Below are 22,638 nucleotides of genomic sequence, written 5' to 3' on the forward strand. Positions count from 1 at the left end.
ATGTGACATCAAACACTCTTTGTGAACAGGCGTGTCCTGCTTGCCTTTTTACCAACTGTTAATCTGGCTCTTCTGGTGTACCAGCAGAGGAATCCAAGTCCCTGATGTCTTCCTGTGATGTTCCAAAGTTGACATGGCTGTGTCTGTACAAGGCCGTAGTGGCCATTTCAAGGATTGCTTTCAGAAAATTACTGCTAAGTGTTAATAGTGAATTATGTAACATTCCTCTTTACTGTATATCAATTTTCTTTTATCTTAGAGGTACACTTGCTTGTACCTCTTGTACACTTAACTCTGGTTTCTGCTCACCAATTTTAATCCTATTCCTGGCAGAACAGATACTACAATAAAGAAGTCATTTTCCCAAGATGCAGCTCATCCTCTGTGCCATGGGTATCACTACTTTGGTTTCAGCTCAGCCATGTTGGTTTAGGTAGTAGGGAGATTAGTTTTTGTTCTTCCTTGACTTTAAAAGAATACCACACATTAAAAGAATACCACACAGGAACCACATTTTAACTCTTTTTCCTAATTACATACTGAACATTTACCCAAATTGTTGCTGATTAATAATTTCACACTTTTAATGTCATAAATTATGTAGCAATTATGTAGCAATAATATTAATGTAAGTTACCTGTTCAGAGAAAATGAATAAATTAGGTACTTCTCCTGACAGAATACATGGTGTTGCCCTCTTCCATAGTGATACAGGTCAATGACCCTATTACTCCTCTGCTTCAGTATAGCCTTATTTTCCATGTGCTCGTACAGAAATAATGAATGCAATAAGAAAAACATCCCTTGGGATGCTCTATGAAACATTTCTGCCTCTATCTAGTAAATACATTTCTTGAAAAAAAACAAGCAAACCCCCCCACACTAAACAGTTTAATAGCTAAACTGAGATTGCAAAAGGATTTGATTAAGGGAAAGTAACTGTGAAAGAAGCTAACTGTATGCAAACGTTATTCATATAATATTATTTTTCCACTTTTTTTTGGAAAGAGACTCAATGTGATAAGCTCATAAGTACATGGAACATGGAAAAATATGGTTTTTATTTACTGATTCAATTTATTTATTCCTTGCTAATTGGTTTTAATGTTCATGGTAAACTGACTTAGGGGTATAGTATTCCTTTATGACTGATTTCAATCTTTTGGGGGATGGGTGAGTACTGGTGAATAAATATTTTAACTTTGTTACTGTAGTTGTATTTTATTTCAATAGTACTTACATTCTAATGGTATCACAAGAAAAAAAAATCCAACTAAAAATAGTAAAATTAAAGCACAGTTTTAGATTTCAGTGGAAGTTAATATTATGGTTGCTTGTGGTTATATTCTCTAATAAATATATAGGCTTCTAAATTTAAAAATGTATGAGTATGCACTGACTTAAAAATCAAAAGAAAATTCTAGGAACACAACATTTAAATTGTTTCCTATTATTCCTATTTGTTTGATGTCAACAAATATTCAAGAATCTAACTTCTGAGACAAATTGTTTTCAGATTTGAAAATGAAAGTAAGAATTAAAAAGAAATTATTCCTTATGTGTATACAATATGAAAAAGGGATAGTGAAACAAAGTTTTGAGTGACACACTATATTGGAAAAAATTCAATGTCATTTACAGTGTTGTTTCTACAGAGACCTTTGAGAGAAAGTCAGCAACAAAATTGCCAGTCTTTAATCTCTGTGACATTAGGGGGCATCACAACCTCACAGACTGAGAATTACATAAGTTAAAGTTAAATTTTCCTGTCCAACATAAACAGGGAACAGCATAAAATAGCAAAATCAACTCCTGGAATCATTCCCTTGTGCAAGTTTATGACACAGTTATTAATAAAATTTCAAACAGAAACAACCCAGACATTCAGTAGAATGTAGACTACACCCTCCTTTTTCTAAGAGTAATAAAATTAACAGACTAATGGATGCTGTATATGCAGCCTCCTCTCAAATCTATTTAAATCTTGAAGCTTCCTTTCAGCCGAAGCCTCTAAGGTATCGCAGTGTTAGTTCAGTCAGTGGAGTGAATTTCTGGATGGGCAGGGAGCACAGAGTGAACTTGGAACAGAGCTGCTTTAAATCCAGGTCCCTGGATTGGGTATCATGCTCAGGGTAATCATCATAAGCTATCAGTCCACACCACCAAACACGTGTGTGCTGCACTGATGACATGTAAATCTCACACTGCAAGGGGGGACATTGCCAGTCTTAGGCAAGACATGCAGATGTGACAGATGATTTACTTGGTAGATGATTTACTCAGCAGATCTGTCCAGGAAGAAGGTGTCTGTCCAGAGGGTTGGTGTGCTTGAAGAGGGACAACAGCTGTGACTTCATGCACTGATTTGCAGGCCTGAAAAACAAGATGCCTTGCTATTGATCCTCTGCAGCTGAAATGATAGTGTGATGTATCAGAGATAAGAAGCAGGACAACAAGCTTACAAGCAAGATGCCTGTCATTCCTGGAAGACTAACACTGCTCTCCCTAATGTTCTTACACTTTGACCTCAACAACTGAGGCCTTACTTGCATCAGCTCTGAAGGATGATTTTCAATGGAAATCCATACTGTAAAAAATATCTACATGTAACATTGAATCTACTGCATAAAATGAATCATATGATAGATAGTAGGGTGCTTTGAGTATAGATGAAGTAATCAAACAATTAAAATGTCACGATGGGAAATGACTTGTAGTAGGGCAAAGTATGACATGATATATGAGAAACTCATCTAATTTAATTAAGTGGAAAGTATGACTCATAGTCTTTGGAGCTGGGCTGGGGAGTGACTGGATTCCACAAAGTAGAGCAGTGTTCTGATGCTACTCTTTCTAGTTTCTCTACTGCCTGAATATGGACACCTTAGTAAAAAGCTTGCCCTGACTGGAGGCTGTGGTTAAAACTAATGGAGTAACTGTGGTCCTGGCTAGTGCAGGAGACAGGCTGGGGCAAAAATAGCTGTTAGAGAGTTATCACTTCTCTACAGCCTGAAATAGCAAAGAGAGTGGCACTGTTTCAGCCTATAAACCTGCATACATGATGATTAAGATCTGGGTTACTATACTAGCAGAAATCTTTCTCATGTGACCAGTCACACAAAGAAAATATTATTACCCATAGGCACTCTCTCAGACTTTCTGCATCATAATTTTGTACCTATAGATATATATGCTATGATTTTGTATGTGAATATATAGCCTGTGAAGAATAATACATGTAGGAACTATAATAAAGTACGTGAAGGAAAAAGAAAGCAGACCTGATTTTATTTATAAGACCTTATTATACAAAATATGTGTAACATACTGTACAAAAGTAAATAAAGACCACAGTCTTTCTTTTGAGGTTCTTGAAGTCCTGAAAATACCCCAAGAAACTGGCCAAAGGCAAAGGAAAGGAATACAGACTAAAGCAGAGGGATCAGCCTGACAGCCCCACAGGCTTTTTAAGAATCAAATCTGAATATATATTCAATACAAATTAAGTTATGGTAATATATACGCATGGTTATATATATAATCAGATGCTCAAACGTTGCTCTTGTGGGGTTAGTTTCACTTTCTGTTGGTATGCATTGTGGAACAAGCTGTACAAGAACACATGCTACTCTTTCCCAAAAAAGCCTCACTCCAAAGTAGGGTGAGGGAGGCGTATCCTACATCTGCAGCACCACTGATCTAGAGAACTTTAAGAACAAACTGGCAAATGTCTTTTTAAATAATGATGTTAAATAGGTTGTAAATTCTTGTCATCCAAGCATTCCTTAGAGAAAGGGGAAAAAAAAATTTGTTTGGAATATGTCTGTAACTTCCTATGCTCCTTTCACATTCTCACCACTTTAGGCTTCACAGAACAATGATATTTTATGGTGGACATGATGGAATAGACTTGGCCTCAGAGAATATAGTGCCTGTGGTCCATTGCTATTCCTACAGCTACAGTTGGATTCAATGCCATGTCTTTCCACTGCTGGTTTTACCTACTGCAACTAGGTTAAGATTAATGAAAAAAAAACTCTTATCATCCTTATCCTCAAACCTTCATTCAGTGTGGAAAATGTCCTTGTCCAGATGGACTTTTAAGGAATTATTCAGAGAGATTAAGTTCCTCCAGAAAGGGAAGGAGGTAAGAAATTTACTCTGTACTGGCCTGAAATGAATTTCCAAGATCTCTGAGTAGTTTTAAGTTTTGGGTTTGCACTCTGTACACTCTGAGAGAGTGCAGGCTGTTACTGGAAAATGTTGACACTTCTTCAGAAAAGTCACTTTGTGAAGTCCTGCATCTAGCTCAGCCCTGCAGAAACAGCTTCTCAAAAATCCCCTTTGGGAGAAAAATCTTCACATGTCCTTCTAGTTTCTGGGAATTAGATCTGCTAAAATGATTTTAATATTGTATTTTTTTAATATAATTTGATGCTTTGTCAGAGATCCACTATGTTACACATTCTAGGCTTTCCAAACCTCAGTGAAAGACTTGTTAGTCTCTGTGAATTTAGGCCTGGCATCTGCATGTTCTCTAACAAGGAGAATTAGAAAAACATGCCAGCATGTGTTGCTACACAACAGCAAAGAGTCATGAACAGAACTAAAAATGGTTAATTAAATGTAAATTATTGAACAACAACACAGAGATGAAGATGTCCAAATTAGTATAAACAGCATGTACGCAATGCTGGTCATATACAAGGTTATGCTGTTTTCAAATAGGAAGCCTGTTTTGATTATTTGTCTCTGATTCAAAGTTTGATTACCACAGAGGGAACAGGGAGAATGAAAAGACAAGACATTTTGTCCTGAAAAACAGCCCACTTCATTATTTTCTATTCTTTTCTGTACTGCAGTTGTATCAGCTTTGAAACGGGTAGAGCTGTTGCTAGGTGATCTTCTTCATCCACTTTGTAGCTGAAATTTCAGCCAGGCTGAAAAGAGTTTTTATATCTCTAACAGCATAAAATTAAATTCTAAGGCATTAATAATTGTTTTCAAAGCAACCCTGCTTCTAACTATGGGCCCCTTTCCTCGGGCCAACCCAACCACCAGCACAAGCAACGCGCTTTGGTAGGCTGCGGGTCAACATGATTTAAGTGCTAGCAGCTGCAAACTCTCCCTCAGCATTTCCCTTATCTCAGCTGTGTGCATCTGGCTGGAACACCCTTTCTTCTCCACAAGGATTCCTCCCTTGTGCTGAGCAACTGTCTGTGCAGGGGGACAAGGCTGGGAATCAATGCAGCCTAAAAACAAACAAGTTTTCCACTCCTGCCTTGCTTGGCTCAGCTGGGTGGAGTTCCTCACTCTGGTTTGTTTTGTGGCTGCACAAGAAGTCTGATTAAACTCAGAGGGAAATGCAGTGGATGAAAAGGAACAAGTGGGCATGGCTTGGGCAGGAGTGGAGCTGTTCAGGCTGCTTTAACACATGCCTGGCATTGCAGACAAATATTGAAACAGAGCCTCAGATTTTCTTAGGTTTGTGATCTACCAAGGAAATCTGGATCAGCTTTATGTATAAAGCTGATCCAGATTGAAGTTAGAACTGACATTATTAATCCAGATCTTGAAACAAACATGTCATTTATAGTAACTGAAGAATGTGGGGGGAATTTTATTGCTGTGCCTCTTCAGATTTGCAATATAGAAAAGAAAAAGTTAAACCCAGGACAGTTCTCACATAACCACAGTGAGCAAACTGGGGTTATATCCCCTGTTGTTCCTGATCTAGCTATGTTTTGTTCCATCTGCTACTGACACCCACGGTCACCATAAACAATTTTTTTATTTTAGTTTTGGGTGGCAAAACCACATGTACAAAAATTGGCAATTGCTTTTTGTTTTGTTCGTTTTTACAGGGTGAGGGCTACAAAGGATGGTTCAATCACATTCATTGTCTGTTTAATGTCAAATATTATTTTCTTCTACATGACCCATAGCATCCAAAACCCTGATAAGTAACTGCCTATTCAGTTTCGACAGCATTAGTCACCTTGGAGATACAGAAATTTCTGTATCAGATGGCCTGAGCGAGTACATGCCAGCCCCGCAGATCCACCCCAGCCAATTTGTGGTGGTACAAGCAATCTACCACCTGGCATATTTATTCTTTATTCTTTATTCTGCCTTCTAAAGAAACCTGGAGCCAAGCTTGCAGAGCTCCCTGTGGGATCGCTGATCTCTTTCTGCCCTAAGGGGATGCCACTTCTGCCGCAACTCGAAAAAGCTCTTCTGCAGTGAGAACTCACTTTCAATCACACCTGCTATTGAATAGGTTGCCAAAATACAAGTATTTCAGCCTACTAGCACACTGGCTGAGCCAACACGATGTATACATAAAGTACATTTGTTAATTTACTTTCTTAGAAGTTGTTCAGAACAAGAGTGTAACCTAGAAAAAAGAATCCACTAACCAGGAAGGAAAACTGGGAATGGAAAAAAGGGCTCAGTAGTAGCATTCCCTGAGGGAACTGTTAAGAACTGAAAAGGGATTAAAAACAAAAACCAAAAACCTAACACATAAAACAGTGTAACAGAGAAACCTTTTGATAGGACTCCCCAGTGTTTGCATCATCCAGCTGCCTTGTCATAGAAGTAAACATACTATTAAAGTTCTATCTAGCAGGCAGCAGTGACAAGTCATGCTGCTGTATGTGTATCATGCATGTGTAACACAGTGTTACATTCAACCCAGAAAACTTTTGTTTCCCAGGTATTGTGCAAATGGATATCAGCAGGATACTTCATTCACAGTCTCATTACAGATTGGTAGAGAAACAAATATAGCTCTGTCCCAGTCTTGTTTTGTCTGTTAGCCAAGCTGAACTATTTCTGAGACAAAGAGCTGACCCTTATCTTGAAGCACAGGTTATAAATAATCAAGGACAAAGAGCATGCGTAAGTAATTTCAGAACTGTAAGTGCTGATGAATGAATGCCGCAACCAAAAATTCCTGCACTGCTACGTAAATTCCAGTAGTCATCAACAAGTTGCACAAACTTTCTGGTTTATATTAACACATAAGAGAAACATGTTCCATGACTCCTACTTTGCTGAATGTCCCAATCAGTTGTCTCATTGTTCAGTTAAAGTGTAAGAAACAGACCTTAGCATTAGGTTGGACTGAAGTCCTTGCAATCATTGCTGATGGGTATTTTACATACTAAGATTGTACATACTTATTAAGATCTGCACAGCTGACCATTATGAAAAACTGAATTTTAACAACTTTGAGGCTTGACTTTTTACAGCTATTCTACTCAGTACAGTTCAACATTAATTTCTGTTTTGAAACAGATGTCTTATCCTTTATGTAGAATTAGTGTTCTGGTCATGACTTGCATTTTTTCCATTGTCTGTGAAGCACAGACAGTGTGAATAATCTTGTTAAAAAGGAATTGATTTGCCATACTAAAGTATGTACATATGATTCTTGGTGAACAAAAGAAAGGAACTGCTTTGGCATATCCTGTACTCTAAATATTCCATCCCATCCTTTTTTACCATGATTTCTTTCCAAGGTCTGTTGCAGGTAATAAATATAACATATCCCATTGAGTTTCATAACTTCCACAAAAATACATCCAGCTCTTTGTAAAGTCAGCAAAAGCCCTGTGTGAATGCATGCCAGTGTGTAGGCAGGGAGACCAGAATTTCTTTTAGCAGTAGCCTTACTACAATATTTACTTAATCTTTCTATGATTAAAAAGAAAAACAATATGGTTTGCTCTGGGGACTTGCACATATTGCATCACCTCACCATGTCACGTCCTATTTGGTGTTCTACAAACCCAGCACTGGGAGCCTAAGTAAGCAGCAGCTGATTGATTTGCACCTCTCCTACCAGATCCATCACAGCACTCACAGTTATACTAGTCTTATTTTGCAAGTAGTTTGTAATTTTTATTTGCATTGTTGGCCTATTGTTAAAATAAATCAGAACCAAATAATAAGACTTAGCTCTCTCCAATTACAGATATTTAATTTTTTTATAATGCCTCCAGTTTAGTATAATTATCTGCTATATACGTAGTTTCTGACTTGCCAGTGCCTGCAGTTTGATTTTAAAGCAAGACAATTGGTGGTGGATATTCTGGATACAAGAAGCATTGCAGAAGACAGAAGCAAGGAATTATAGAAGAAAGAGTAAGGTAATTTATTGTGACATTTTAAAGGCTAAAGGAATGTATGATGTCAAAAGAAAATAGATGAGGTGGGCAGCAGAAGGCTCGGCCAGGACCTGCAGATAGCCATTTGAAATTTGAGGCAAACAGGAATGAAAAACAACAACAAGGGCAGCCAGAAGAGCACACAACTGAGCTAATAAGGCTGGTGCCTTGCCAGTATGATAACACAGATGTAGTAAGTCATGCAATTGCAGACAGAAGATAAGTGGGATCAAAGAACAGCACCGAGAACAAGGTTTTGCCAGGGGAAATAGGGTACAGCTGGTGGCTGTCGAAAATGGTGAACGGGGCAGGGGAAGGAGGGGGTGGGGACGCTGTTGTAACTTTCCAGTTCCTCTCAGCAGACAAAAGAAAGCTGATGGCAGCGGAGCAGGAGAGATGAAAGGCTTGTAGTTGCACATCTCTTTCTTTAAAGAGGGAAACAAAACCAAACTAGATCGGTATCATCAACTATAAACGGCATGCAGGAAGAGTTCTGGAAAATGGAAAATCACAATGTTGCTCAGTGGTGAGAAACTCCCCATCCCTTCCAGCTGAGGACACGTCACTGGAAAAGTCCCAGTCTGGGGAAAAAAAAAAAATCCACTGAGTAAACAAATTGCATAGGCAGTGAAAACAGAAAGCGGAACAAAGTCAAATGATACTTTGGCTTTAAAGGAATTTATTTTCAGGTTAGCATTTCCTTGAATGTCATCAGCTCAAGTTCAGACAAGAAAAATCTCATTAGAGTGAAAATGGCTGGTAAACTTCACTGCTGGTATTAGGCCATTGAAAGAAAGCTCACTTATTAAAAATCTAGGATTTCAACCTGGGAGTTCTTGAATTTTCAGCTACTGAGTGTAGTAAAATGATCCCACTGACAAACCAGACACCCGGGATTGGGCAAGTTAGTGGATTTTTTTTTCCCCGTAATTTACATGTATTTCTAGACAAAGAAGTCCTTAACTAAACCCTTCTGAACAACTCCCTGGGCATGGCTCTTTGTCTTGCAAGCAAGTTCAGTGGTGAGAATTTTTCCAGCTTGTCTATAAAGAAAACAAGGGGAAAACTTCCTCGGTGACAATGACACAAGAAAATACAGTGTTGGATAAAATTCTAGGATTCTTACCTCTCTAGCTAGCATTCATAAAAATAAAAATACTGACATAAATTATTACCCTTCTCTGATAAAAATCTACTTTCAACAAAGATGCTTCATAGTAATTAATCACAGCAACGTTAACTCAGATTCTGGAAACAATGACAGTGGCAGCACTTTGTAGTTGTAATCGAGGAAAATAATCAAGATAGTTTTACCTTTGCTTTTCTGCTCCCCCACTTAATGAGTGCTGCTGCATCCTGGCCTATGCACATGAGAATCCAACCCTGCTAGCAAACCTACTCACGTTCTCTCAGACTTGGGAAGAGTTAAGAGTCTTTGGGCGAAGAGATTATGAGTTTTTTGTTCGTTTATCACATAGCTTCTAATGTGTATAAACAGTAGAAGGGAACCAGAACTTTCGGAAGGTTTCAATTTTTGATTATTATTTTTCCTGTTACAAGATAAGGGTAATGTTACTGCTGTGGCGACCGGGGGCACAAGGACCTTGACTGCTAAAGTGGGAGCTCAGGGCTCAAGTCCATTCATCACATCTCTAGTTTTGGAGCTTCAAACAACAGAGAATAACAGTAACAAAAGCTTTCCTGAGGCACTAAGCTGAAGGGAAAAATGTGAAATTCAGTGGTGTTTCAATTCCTGCATCTGACGCAATTACTGCGTTAAGCTTTCTAAAAGAGAAGTGTCATCAGTTTTCCATGTGTGCTCTTACATGCATGGCAGGAGGTTCCAGAATGTGGCTAGGCTGGGGACAATGCCAGAAGTACAGACAATGCTCGCAAAAATGTACTAATTGGACTAATTTATAATTTTTACAGGAATGTTCTTTTCTCAAAGTAATTTTCAGGCAATAAAACCAGGTTGTGACAGTATCGTAAACACGATTTGCTGTTCTTTAAAAGTTGTTTTTTTCATGAGTACACACTAGGGTTGATCAGGACAAGGTAGTGTGGCATCTGACAGCCAGAACCCGTCTTATGTTGGATGACACCTATTGCAAGAGATGTCTGTCTTAACATGCTTTTCAGTTTTGGCTAATACAGTTTGCTAGAAGAATTAATCTTACTTCTCTGGAGAGCTGTTGATAATTTGGAAGCTTTGCAATTTTTTGTCTTTTGGTAGTACAACCATGCTGTTTGAAAGCATTTCAAAATAGTTGCATCTGTAATGCTAAGAGGTTTGTTCTTGGATTCAACTCACATGCTGTTCCTCACTCTGGTAACTCAGTCAAGACCTTACTCATGGGAGTAAGTACCACCTAAAAGCTGCACATTGCAGCCAAAAATATTGTGTATTTTAGATACAAAACACACACAAAGTTGATGTATTTACTTATTGAACATTTGATGCAGTTAAGCAGCACTGGGAAAAAAGTCTTTAAAGTGAAGCGTTGGTGAAGTTCATTCTTGCTTTGTGTGACCATGTTTTTTCTCAGCTGTAGTAAGGTTCTATCTGGTAAAGCTTCTTTAAATAGCACAGATATAGAACTGGATCAGAGTCAGGGAACAGAAAACCTCACAAAGGAAGGAAGACTAAAAATGCACTGAATGAAGCAGAACCAACCATACCTTAATCAGAAAAGGATTTCCACAGACCTCATGCTTGAAAAAAAAAATTATCAGACAAAGCCAATTCCTAATTGAGTGGTGGTTCTCAGAGTAGAGAAGTCATTCCTAGTCCACAAATAATTCTGCATCTGGCTTTGCTTAGTGCTATGCACATCATTATATTTTGTTAATTTTCTTCCCTGACCTTGCCCATCTTGTTACAATGAAAGTTCACTTGGCAGCTGATAAGGAAAGCAAACAATTGTAACACTGAGTGACTAAGCAAGAAAATATATGCAAGCCATTTGAAGGTCTTGGAAAAGCCAAACACGGTTTTACACTCCTCACCTACAGACTAAGCAAAAAAGGCTAAAAGAACTTGTAAGTTTTCGCTCTCAACATCCAAAAGCTGGAAGGTGCTAGAATTAACACAGGATGTGCACAAGAAAGCCTGGACTAGGATCAAAAGGGCAGTACAGAAGCATATGGCTGCAGAAGGACTGGCTTCACCAGAAGCTACAGAGCTGCTCACAGGGATTCACACGGGATTTCAAGGGCAGGGCTGCCACCAGAGCTGCAATGACACAGGCGCTGGCAAGTGTCACCATTCCTGCAGCAACGGATGCTGTATGGACAGGGGGACTGGGAACCGCAGCAGCCATGGGGTTACCAACCAATATGAGGGCACAGAACAGGCTGACATCAATTTGGCTGTGCCTGCCCCAGAGAGGGTAAAGGCACAAGGAAACAAGTTCAGTTAAATCTGCCCTTCAAAAAAGCTGATGTGTTAAGAAAAATATTTAAAAAAAACCCCAAACAGCATAATTACTACTTTCTTCATGCTTGCAATTCACTAGTCAGTCATTCCTTTTTCATCACATGAATGACATCACTGTCAGAAATTATTGCCTGAGGACCTAGACTGAAACCAGCTCTGCAATCACATTTAAAGGTCTCTGTGCAGATGCAGAAGCAGAGTTTAAATTAGCTTTCAAATTATTTTTCCAAATAAGAAACACAATAAGTGAAACACCTCAACAACAACTAACCACTAACAATTAAAAACATAAAAGTAATAACTTTATTCTACAGACTCAACAATTTTAGTAGGGAATTAGCATTGAATGAAGATGACTGCAAATGAAAGACTATCAAAACCCAAGAGTGTACTGAAACAATTTAAAGGCTTCACCTTAGCTTGCATGAGTGAGGAGTAGCTGTACATATGTGGCTACACAAATAAGCTTGCAGGTCTTTCCTGTACATTTCAACAGTATTCATAAATTGTGCAAAATCAACCTTTGGTGTTTGCTCTTGGCGTATACCAAACACACTTAGCAAAACTACTGCATCTGCGTAATAGATGAATTCAAACTTTCCCAGGAATAACAAAACTATTTAAAGTGCAGCTGCTGCTGTGGTATTAAGCAATCTTTCGTGCCTTCTAGGCCCATGGGATGCAGCAGCAGTTCAGTTCTTTTCTTCCCCCTAACTTCTGTTAGGCCTCTGGTCCCCTCCTGGAGCCACAGCTATTCGCCAGCAGACAATACCAGAGAGAGCCCTACCTTGGCACAACCCAATTGCAGTCTTGTCCCGTTGCTAGGGCTACAAGGCCACACATGAAACACACCCCTGTGCTGAGGGAAAGACATGGCCATGCCACAGGGCTCAAAACAGGCCAGAGACTGGCATCATGCAAAGCAGGGTGGCATTAACATTAATTATTTTGTTATAATTCAGTATTGTCTGCATGCAGAAGCACAAGGTATCAAAGTGTCCATGCCTCACCTGGCATTTTTGAGGAGATTATGGTGGGGTAGAAGCTCTGCCCATCGTAAACCTGTCTGCTCTTCAACCACAGGGACAGGACTAGAGCAGAATTTCTGGCTACCTTCATTCCAATGTTTTTAGAAGCTGCTGGTCACCAGAAGCACTATTACACTTACATAAGATTATTGGTTTTCTGCTGAAATCTTGTTACAGGGACATTTGCAACCTAAACAGATTGCTAAGAGCATCACCTAAGGAGCTTTTCACATAGGAACATTAGCAAGTAGAGAATTCAGCTACTTTCAGGTCTCAGAGGAAACACTCCCTGATATAGCAAAATCACTTCTGCACACTGTGATGTGTATACAAAAGCTTCAAGCTATACAAATAAATTATTCCAAAGCAGTCATTTTATGTCAGTCATACACCCACATAATGTCATCATGTACTCCTATTCCTCATGTAATTAGATATTTTCCCAACTGGAAAGGAAAAAAAAAACCCAAAAAACAAAAAAGCAAACTACAAAATAACAGGATCATTTCACAGTGATGCCATTTAAATTTTTACACCGTGAAAACTGTAAAGATTAATAGAGGCAAAGCACATTTCATCTGAAAGCTTTTATTTAGAACTTTGCTCATGATTTCTTATCAGAATCTCAGTTATCTTCCATGGACTTTATGTTCTTCTCAGAAAACAAGTGTCTTTGCTATATGTATTAAACTTACTCTTATCTTAGAACTGTGTCCTGTAAGAAACAGTGGTGTTCAGTGAGTTTATTTACTGTAAAAACATAGGTAAAAATTACTCTTCAGGCTCCAAATAAACTAAAAATAAGCACAGATGCCTGTAAGCATCAAGCAGGTATTCACAAGAACTTTGAATCTGATTAAAAATAAAAAAAAAAAAAAAGAGCTACTTTTAATTAAGACTCGTTAGTTTCTCTTAGCCCTCAATAAATAGAAAGCGTAAGGCATGTGGGGATCCAAATTCTTTAATGGAGCTGAAGCTAAAAGCACCATCTGCCATGTACCCCGCGGTTTTCAACCGGGACTTTTTCCTTCGTCCGTCGCAAAAATTTCCCTTCGTCCAGATCAACACAGGCGACCTGGCTACTGCTGCCGGCAAGTCACGCACGGGGAGAGCGAGCGAGGACGTGCAGGTGGGAGCTGCGGACGCCGTGAGCGGTGGGGCCGCCGGAGCGAGACAGCAGCAGTCCCAGGCCCCCGCTGCCGGCACGGGAAGAGCGGAGGCGGGAGCAGCTACTTGCAGAGCCCCTCCAGCCGCTCCAGCGTGCCCTTCATGTCACGGATGCGCTTGGCCAGGGCGGGCACGGGCTGCATGGCGCGGTCCAGCTCCTCGCAGCGCGCCACCAGTGCGTACATGGCGCGGATGCTGAGGTCGGCCGCCTCGCCCAGGCTCTCCACGCCGTCGCGGTAGGTCTGGATGCAGCCAACGCTGAGCGCCGTCAGCGCCTGCAGCCCGCAGTGCACATTCCGCAGCAGCTCGTCCACCTGCGCCGCCACCTGCCCGGCCAGGGCCACCACGTCCTGCAGCGCCCCGGGGTCGATGGCGGGGATGGAGGACCCGCCGCCCCCCACCGGAGGGTCGCCCCGCGGGGCGCCGCTCAGCCGGATCCGCCGCTCCAGGTTGTTGGCTACGAACTGGGTGAGGCGCCCTTCGCGCAGCACCGTCCCCTCCAGTTCCAGAGCGCTCGCCAGCGTCGCCCGCCGCCCCTCCGACAGCTGCCGCCCCGCCACCGCCGCCCCTCCGCCGCCAGCCAGGCTGAGCGCCTCCAGGCTCCGCTCGTCCCGCCCCCGCCCCTCCGGCGGCGCGGCGGCCGGGCCCGGCTCCTCCATGGCGAGCGACGCGTGCCCACCCGCTGCCACCGCCCACCGGGGGCGCGCCGACGCCTGTTTACGTCTCCCGCGATTGGCTGAGGGTCCCGGAGAAGTGTGGCCTCGGCTGCTCTTGCGGATCCTGATTGGCCGGTGGAGCACCGCCCGCCTGCCGCGCACTGCGAGCCCGTGACTCGGAGACCGAGGGCGTGCCTGCCCGGATTGGGCGGCCCCTAGAAGAGGCGTGGCCCGGAGTGTTTGTGTCGCTTTCGATTGGCTGAAGCGAGGGCAGAGAGGCCGCTGCTCCGCCGCGATTGGCGGGGCGGGGCAGAGAGGGGCGATGCTGGTCCCGTCCGCGCACGGCGGTTGGCGCGGGGGCGGAAGTGGGCGGGACGCACCCGGGTAACAACACCGGGGAGCTGCTGGTGGCTCGCCTCACTCCCCCGCCATGTTCTCCTAGCGGCGGCTCCGGTTGCGCCACCACTTCCTCGCCCCGTCACAAAGCCCGGGCAGACCCTACCCAGCAACCCGACCCGCTCATCCCTGCTTGGGCTTGACCCCTCTCCCCGGCACAACTCTGGGTACCCACGTCCTACCATGGTTACCACCACGGCGCCGCCGCCCTTCCTGGCTCGGATCTCGGCGGGCACCGAAGACCCGCGGCGGCTGCCGCCCTCCGCCCTGCTCCAGCGCCTCCGGCGCGGGGACAGCAACTGCGAGAACCAGCCCAGCTGCTGCCTGGCGGGCCCGGGGGGCAGCGCCCGCCCCGCGCTGAAGAGGGTGCGGCGGAGGAAGGGAAAGATCCGGCCCGGCCCCGCGGGGCTCCTGCCCAGCCGCTACCAGCAATATCAGCAGCACCGCGCCGGGCTGGGGAGACGGACGCCGCTGGGAACCGACTTGGTGACGGACGCCCCCCCGGAGGAGCCCCCTGCGCCTGCCCCTTCGAGACCCGCGCCCGGCAAACCCCTCAGGAAGGAGGTAAAGACAAGGCTGCGCTACTTCTCCTCACTTCAGCCCGCTCCCGGTGCCCGGCGAGCCGACCGACGGTTTTCCCTTTCCCTCGGGGAGGAGGGGGGGGGACAGCGAGCGGGGCGCCCCCTCAGAGCGGTGAGGGGGGACCGGGCGGGGGGGCGGCAGAGTTTCCGTTACGCTCGGACGGGGCGGGGCGGGGCTGAAGGAGAACCGCGGGCGGCGATTGGCTGCCCGGCGCCCACCAATGGGCGCCCGGTGCTGCGCCCCAGCAACAAGCCGGATTTAGCCCTGCCGCTGGCCGCGCGCCAGCCCCGCCCCTCGCTCGCCGAAGGCGGGACGTGCGTGGCGCGCAGCGCCCCATGGCGGCCGGCGGGGCTCCGCGCCCTCAGGCCGGCGGTGCCAGCCGAGCGGTGGGATGAGCTGTGGGATGAGCGAGAAATAGCGGGGAGAAGGCTTCTCGGTAGCCCTCCCCCTGCCGAGGTGGCCCCCGGCGCTTCAGTAAGTGTCGGAGGCGGTGAGGGAGCGCGGAGGAGAGGGGTCGTAGTTGACGTGATTGTTCCTTTGTCTCCGCAGTTCTTAAAAAACAAGATGGGAAAGACAGAGAAGGCGGCCGTCCCCTACGGCCAGCCCGTTCACAGCTTACACCTGTGTGAACAACCAAAGATTAACAGGCAGAAGAGTAAGTGTAACACGCCAGTGACGAAGATCGCCTCGGCGAAAAAGATAGAGAACTTTTGGCAGGATTCTGTGTCGCCAGAAATAGTTCAGAAGCAGGAGAAAAAGCCACTTAAAAACACAGAAAACTTCAGAAATGCCAAGTCCAAGAAACCTATCGCCCTAAATGAAGTGAGCCAAAAAGAAAATTACGCTGGGGCAAAGTTCAGTGACCCACCATCTCCCAGTGTCCTGCCAAAGCCTCCCAGCCACTGGGTGGGTGGCACAGCTGAACTGTCTGACCAAAACAGGGAGTTGATGGCAGTCCATTTGAAAACTCTCCTAAAAGTTCAAGCGTAGTTTCCAAGATCTCTTGAGTAATTGGCAAAGAAAACTCCATCCAGGAAACTTAAACATGCCTTGTTGCAACAAAAATTGCAAAAGACTGTCAAGTCTTATAATCACATAAAAAAAAAAAATCCTTGTATTATATTTTTTATGGTTGTGTAAATAGTGTACATCTTGTATTATGTGTATATTCTTGTTCATACTTTGAGAGGTACATTTTAGTTTTGTTATGAAAGGATGTATTTTGCACTGCCTGATTGGTAGATGTCTTGTATATAAAATATGGACAATTTTACGTGTGTGCTTGACACATGAAGACTTGACTTGCTTTGCACAAGGTAATGAAAATTTTGGAAGGAGAGTACAGCTTTCTGATTAAGGTTCCAGATCAAATGTGAATGTTCTATTCGTGCACTACTGACAATAGTTTTACATTCTGTCTCCCAATCAAGTATAAACATGGATTTTCATACAAATGTGAAGTTTTGCCCTCTGCTCTGGAAACTATCTGGAATTCCTGTTCATCTGTTCGATTTTAAAATTAACTGGAGTTTGACTAAAATTCCAACCCACCAATTTGAGCGCTGCTGATTTCTTTAAAAAAGTTAAAAAAAAACCAACCAAAACCAAGGAAAAAAAAAAAGGAAAGAGCAGAGCTTTCTGCCAAAAATTCAATTGGTCACTAAAAAATTAAATAAAACAATTTGGCCTCCCCTTATACATGTCTCTGTTTTTCTTTTGAGTGTGTGTCTGTTAATTTAAGTATGTGAATTTAAATCACTTGATAGCCTTCTAGTGCATTGGTAAATACTTTGTTAACAGTCTCAGGGAAAATTAGGAGATCAATAATGCACCAAGAATTCCTTATGTTTAAAAAATATGCCACCTTTGTGATAAGTCCTTCTAGGATTGTTTTGTTTGTTGAAAACTGAGAGTTCAAGCAAGCTGGGCACTTAGACATTGAAATTCATGCGGTAATGTTCCTTAAATGTTTTCATAGTATGTGGCTATTAAACAAGTCAACACTGAAAAGTAGTAGTGATCAAAATGAATAGAGCAAGTAGAATTTTGTCTTTTTCACTAGATTCGTCTCTTGCTCATAGCTATGCTGGAAAATACATCCCCCTGACTTGAATTTCTTAAGGAATTGGACTGTGGCTTAGTCTGACAGCCATGTTGAGGAGTCAACAGATTTGCAGTTATTTTCCTAATCTACTGTTTAAATAACATTAATACTAGGGAGTATGTGACATTTACATAAGATAGAAAAGCATTTTTCAAGTTTTTGGATCCACCAAAAAAATACACTCTCTGTACGCCAGTGTCCTAGGAGAGAAGAGGTGCATAGGAAGACAACAGCTGCTTGCATCTGGCTGAGGTGGCTCCCTGGGGTCAGCAGCATCTTCAGAGATACAGATTGAGCAGCATTAGCTGTGTTCATGCTGCACATGCTGCAGCTTTCATCCAGAGCATCGCTGTATTCCTCGTGGGGCAATTGGCAGGATTCATTAGTACAGCCCTGACAGGAGCCTGGTCAGAAGCTCAAAAACTTGGGATTTTCTGGCTTGTTTGTAGACATTGGTTATGTAATTGTAAAATTAGGCTATTTAGCTATCGAAGGGTTGATACAAAATTTTTGGTTTACTCCAAAGAATTAGAGGTTCACTGTCTTGCAAAAGAGACTGGTATTGGTGTACTCAAGGTCAGTGTGTGGCTTCAACAACCCAGTTTCCTGTCTTAGATAAGTACTCTCTAATTTAGTGTCCCCCATCTTCTAAAAATGAACAAAACTCCTCCTGGTTTTCTGTTTGTGGGATTTTTTTTTTTAAATAAACAGTATTAGGGCAAAGAAAAATGCCACTGGAATCTCGCCGAGGATGACTCAAGGAGACTGTAAGTCGGCGTTTGCTATATTTGGTAAATGCTGTATTGATCTGCCGTGATGCTTTTCTCTTTTTTTTCCCTTTATTTCTTTTGCCTGAGCGTCACCCACTTGCAAAGCAAAATGTCTTAACAATTACCCGTAGCTTCAGGCAATGGTTAATTTTGTCTGGTCACCGTGAATCTTGCTAACTATCAGCCAGTGGGTTGGCTTTGTTTAGAATGATGTGTCCTTTATCCCCCTGATTATTATCTTATTGCTAACAGCCTCTTCCTTACCTTTCAGAGCTTACAGAGTGAATGCTAGCTCTGATCCTGGATAGAATTTATCAAAGTCGCATAGCTCTTTGTTCCTGCCCTGATTTGCCAAGACATCCCTTAGGGTTAAAGAATTCATTAAATGTTAATTGCCAATAGTTCTCAGCTCTTCAGTCAATTCTTTGAGAGCTGCTGGTTGAGACTTTTGAAGTGTTGGGAACTTAAAACTTCCTATAACTTGTTAGACCCTAAAGGGTAAGATAACAATCGGGTCTTTCTAAACAGCAAAAAACCCGAAGCTTATTTAGCACGTCTGTGTCAATGATCCTACAGAAGTGTTGGAGCACTTCAGGTTTCTGTCTTCCTGAGACCTTTGGGCTGAGCCCGGTCCTGCACAATAGACAGGTTTGTATACTAGGCCTAAGGGCAACATGCACTTCAACATGACCAGCTGAAAATAAGAATGCAGTCATCATTTAGGACCATATTCTGCACCTTACTTGTCACTTTCCTGCTTTTTCCTTTATGTTTCTACAATGTCATAAGGATTTTCACTCTCAAGATTTTCTTCACTTTGATAGATTCCTTATCCCAGTTTCCTGAAGAGGAGCCATTGTATTTACATAAACGTACTTCTTTTTTTGAGTTTGGAGCCAGCAAAACATTAGTGTCATATTTGGAGGGCTTGTTTGCAGTGTAATATAAAATTTTGGCTTGACACTTAAGGAGTGACCAGCCTTTAAGGAAGAAAATGAACAAAATTAGTGCATGTGTTATCAGCTAGTCATGTGTTTGCTGTACAGGAATTAAATATCTTACTAAATCTTCAGAGGTCATTAAGGAAACAGAACATTAACTCCTCAGATAATGGAAATCCTTTCTGTTGGAAAGTCTAGTGCAATGCTGTGCAGAACTGCAGGGGAATCAGAATTAACTACCACCTTACTTTCAAACAGTTAAATGTTAACTTGTTGATGGTCCTGAAATTTAGCTCTCATGGAGGACAGAAGTATCTGTTGTTGGCTTCTCATGCGTGGCTAAGGTTCAGCCCATTAGACAGCTTCATTAATAATGGCTGGCTTAGTGCTCTAAAGCTGAAATGTTTCTGCCTCCTAATGCAACAGGAGCTAGAAATCCTATGTACATTTGAGCTCTGCTACACCAGGATCTCTTCAGAGATTTTGCTGAATTCTGCTGAACACTTAAGCAATCTGCATATGAGACTGTAAATTTAATTTAATTCCATCTGATTAATATTTTATCCAAGGTATGTAATTTTAAACCGTACTTTAATTATTTTCAGATTTTTTTTAAGCTTTTGCATTATAAAACATTTGATAACTGTTATACCAGAGGATTTTTTTTCTTATTTAGACAGTTTTGAAATCCAGTACAAAGCTGTGTAGATTATAGAAAACCTGAAGATTATAGATTATGTTTCATTGTAATTTTGAAAGTAAGTTTACCTTTATTTTCTACATAGTGTCATAGAATATAGAATGGATTGGGTTGGAAGGAGCCTTAAAGATCACTTAATTCCAACTCTCTTGCCATGGGCAGGGACACTCTAGACCAGGTTGCTCAAGGCCCCAACCAACCTCGCCTACAGCATCTCCAGGGATGAGGCATCCCCAGCTTTCTCTGGATTATCCGTTCCAGTGCCTCACAACCTTCATAGCAAATAACTTCATCCTAATATCTAATCTAAACCTGCTGTCTTTCAGTTTGAAGCCATTCCCCCTTGTCCTGTCCTATATGCTTTTGTAAAGTCTTCTCTCCATCTTTCTTGTAGGTCCCCTTCAGGTTCTGGAAGGAAAGTCTTGATGCTTCCATTATGCAGTCAAACACATTCCTTATTTTCTTCTACAACTTCTTGTGCTCTTTGAACTTTGATTTTAAAATGTGTTCTTTAAATACTTTTTTTCATATTATATGCTTGACTGAACTTTTTAAGGGGATTTTATTTTCTGTTGTAATTTCTAAGACTGTTTTCTACTAGGAGTAGGCTGGTTCTTACTCAAAAGAGGCTATGATGTATGTAAGAGGTAAAGTTGTAAAATGTAAACATATACCCTGAAAAACTGATGCTACCTTGTTGAACAGGATCTACAATGTTAAATATTTTTGATAATGAGAAATAAATATTTAGTTGCTGTTTCACTAGAAAAAGATAGATGAAGGGCATATCCATCAATTAAGGAGAAATACATTATCCAATAAAAGGACCTAAGTGCTGAAAGTTGAGCAATAGAATGTTATCAACAGTTTTGAGGCTTTGAACTTTCTGGATTGCTCTGAGAGTGTAGTAGAATGTTATCAGAGGGTCAACAATTCAGCTGAATTTGAAAAAGTTTCCTGAGGAATTAATTTGCACAACCAACTCTGTCCTAGCAGAGTCTTCCCGTGTTGAAGTCAGCATTCCTCTCTAACTCTTTTTTCCATGGGGTAATAAAATCTTATTTGTTCAAATCCCAGGAAACAGATATATATTTTGCAAAGCCCTGACTCACTTGGAATGCTGCATTGGTACTTTTATTTAACATTAGCCTAGTGACATTACTACAAGTGTGTGGCAGATGCATCACTTAGTCTGAGTGGTTCATAAACCCTTTTCTTCAGTTTGAGAACTAGGCTGGTTATGTGCACTTATAGTGTAGGTTGCCAGTGGTGAGTAAACTGGTGCGATTTCCCTAAATTATACCTGGAAGAGGAAGAGTTTGGGGATCCAGGGCTTTTCTCGTATTTATACAGTCAGACTTTGCTGACTCTTTTGTTGTAGTTCAGTAAGTGGCTGCATGTATTTCAAAAGTGGTGTAATCATCATGGCCATTGTGCCATTCTTAAGGTCATAAAGCAAAAGGCTTTGAGAGATTGCTGTTTGTATTAAAGATGCCATTTGCTCCTTTAATGAAGCAGTGTGCTTTCATCAAGTAGGCCTTTGAACCCTTTAATTTGCCAATGTCCTTACAAGTGGTGATGGCAATGGCCATCAAAATAAAATTTACCTTGTTTTTCATTTCTTGAAACAAGACCTAAAGCTACATTTAATAAAGGGCTTAATATAGAGAGTCAGGCTTTCCTCTAGTTTCTCTCATCACCTGATTCTTCTGTCCTTCACTGCCTAGTGACATAGCTGCACAACAAAGAATAAGGTGTGCCCTCACTTAAAATGATATGTAATTTGAGATCTGTAATTTGCTTCTGTGTGTATATAGCATGAAGCTTTTGTAAGTTTCATTCCTAGCATTAGGATATTCACAAATTGTATGTTATCATATTTAGAATAGCAATAAGTCATTGTAGGAATTAATGAAGTAAATTGATGGACTTTGTCCAAATTTTAGACATTCTTTTTGTGCAAGTAATAAAAAAGGGATGATTTTTTTTGTGCCCCTTTTCCTGTATCCTAGGAGTGCAAAGGGGAAAAAATGGCGAGACAGGGAGAAAAAAATACCCTGAAAAACAAGGTCAACTGAGAGATGAGAGAAGCAGCGTAGATGTCACCATTACTTAATGTTGAAAGGAAAGCTACTGCAAGAAAAAATTATCTCCTGAGGTAGCTGAAGTTACTGCAAATTTAAAGAATTTTAATGGCTAGATGAAACTCAGTTTGCTTCTACTTCTTGACTGGGACCATCTGGAGGATGACCATGTGAGATGGCAGATATTGTAACTGACTTTTCCTCTGACTGCTCAGTACCTGCTCTTCATTACTAGAAATTGCACCTTGGTGCAGCATTCTTAATGGTTAGCACTGCTTCAAGTGTTACAAAATGCTGCACAGGTGCTTACTGCTCTGAGGTTTTCAGGGTTTCTTAGAAGTAGCCAGATAAAGTATGTACATTGCTGTGTGTTAGAAGCCTACTGTATGTTTTACAGCTGGGAATACAGGCGTGCTAGAAGGGAACTAGCTGGTTTGAGGTCCCTCAGTAGGCTGTTCATTCACCCAGAAAGTGAACCATAGTGTCTGGAGGTCCAGCCAGGTTTTGCATTTGCCAGTACATATGGTTTGGTGTGTGTGTGTGATCTGCAAGTCTTCCTTGTCTCACTGTAGAGTATGTAAAATGCAGTTAATACAA

The 22,638-nt window shown here is 42.0% G+C and overlaps 2 protein-coding genes across 2 annotated transcripts; one reads left to right on the forward strand and one right to left on the reverse strand.

The window, feature by feature from the left end:
• Positions 1-11,994: 11,994 nt before the first annotated feature.
• BORCS6 (BLOC-1 related complex subunit 6) lies at positions 11,995-15,045 on the reverse strand (the record flags this gene model as incomplete). The annotated part of the gene is given in 5 exon segments (XM_084202621.1): positions 11,995-14,483; positions 14,530-14,686; positions 14,689-14,860; positions 14,862-14,933; positions 14,980-15,045. Coding segments are annotated over 5 exon segments (1,080 nt in total). The 3' UTR covers positions 11,995-13,870.
• Positions 14,863-17,046, forward strand: PNRC1 (proline rich nuclear receptor coactivator 1). Its single transcript, XM_084203747.1, has 2 exons — positions 14,863-15,424; positions 15,992-17,046. The coding sequence occupies exons 1-2, from the start codon at positions 15,044-15,046 to the stop codon at positions 16,430-16,432; spliced, it is 822 nt and encodes a 273-aa protein (XP_084059873.1). The 5' UTR covers positions 14,863-15,043; the 3' UTR covers positions 16,433-17,046.
• Positions 17,047-22,638: the final 5,592 nt, after the last annotated feature.

The sequence above is a fragment of the Fringilla coelebs genome (assembly GCF_963513975.1).
Source record: "Fringilla coelebs genome assembly, chromosome: 3".
NCBI classification, from domain to species: domain Eukaryota; kingdom Metazoa; phylum Chordata; class Aves; order Passeriformes; family Fringillidae; genus Fringilla; species Fringilla coelebs.

Coding starts and splice junctions, on each gene's coding strand:
- PNRC1 (XM_084203747.1), top strand. CDS start 15,044: ATGGTTACCACCACGGCGCCGCCGCCCTTCCTGGCTCGGATCTCGGCG. Junction 15,425..15,991: donor GCAAACCCCTCAGGAAGGAG/GTAAAGACAAGG, acceptor TTGTCTCCGCAG/TTCTTAAAAAACAAGATGGG.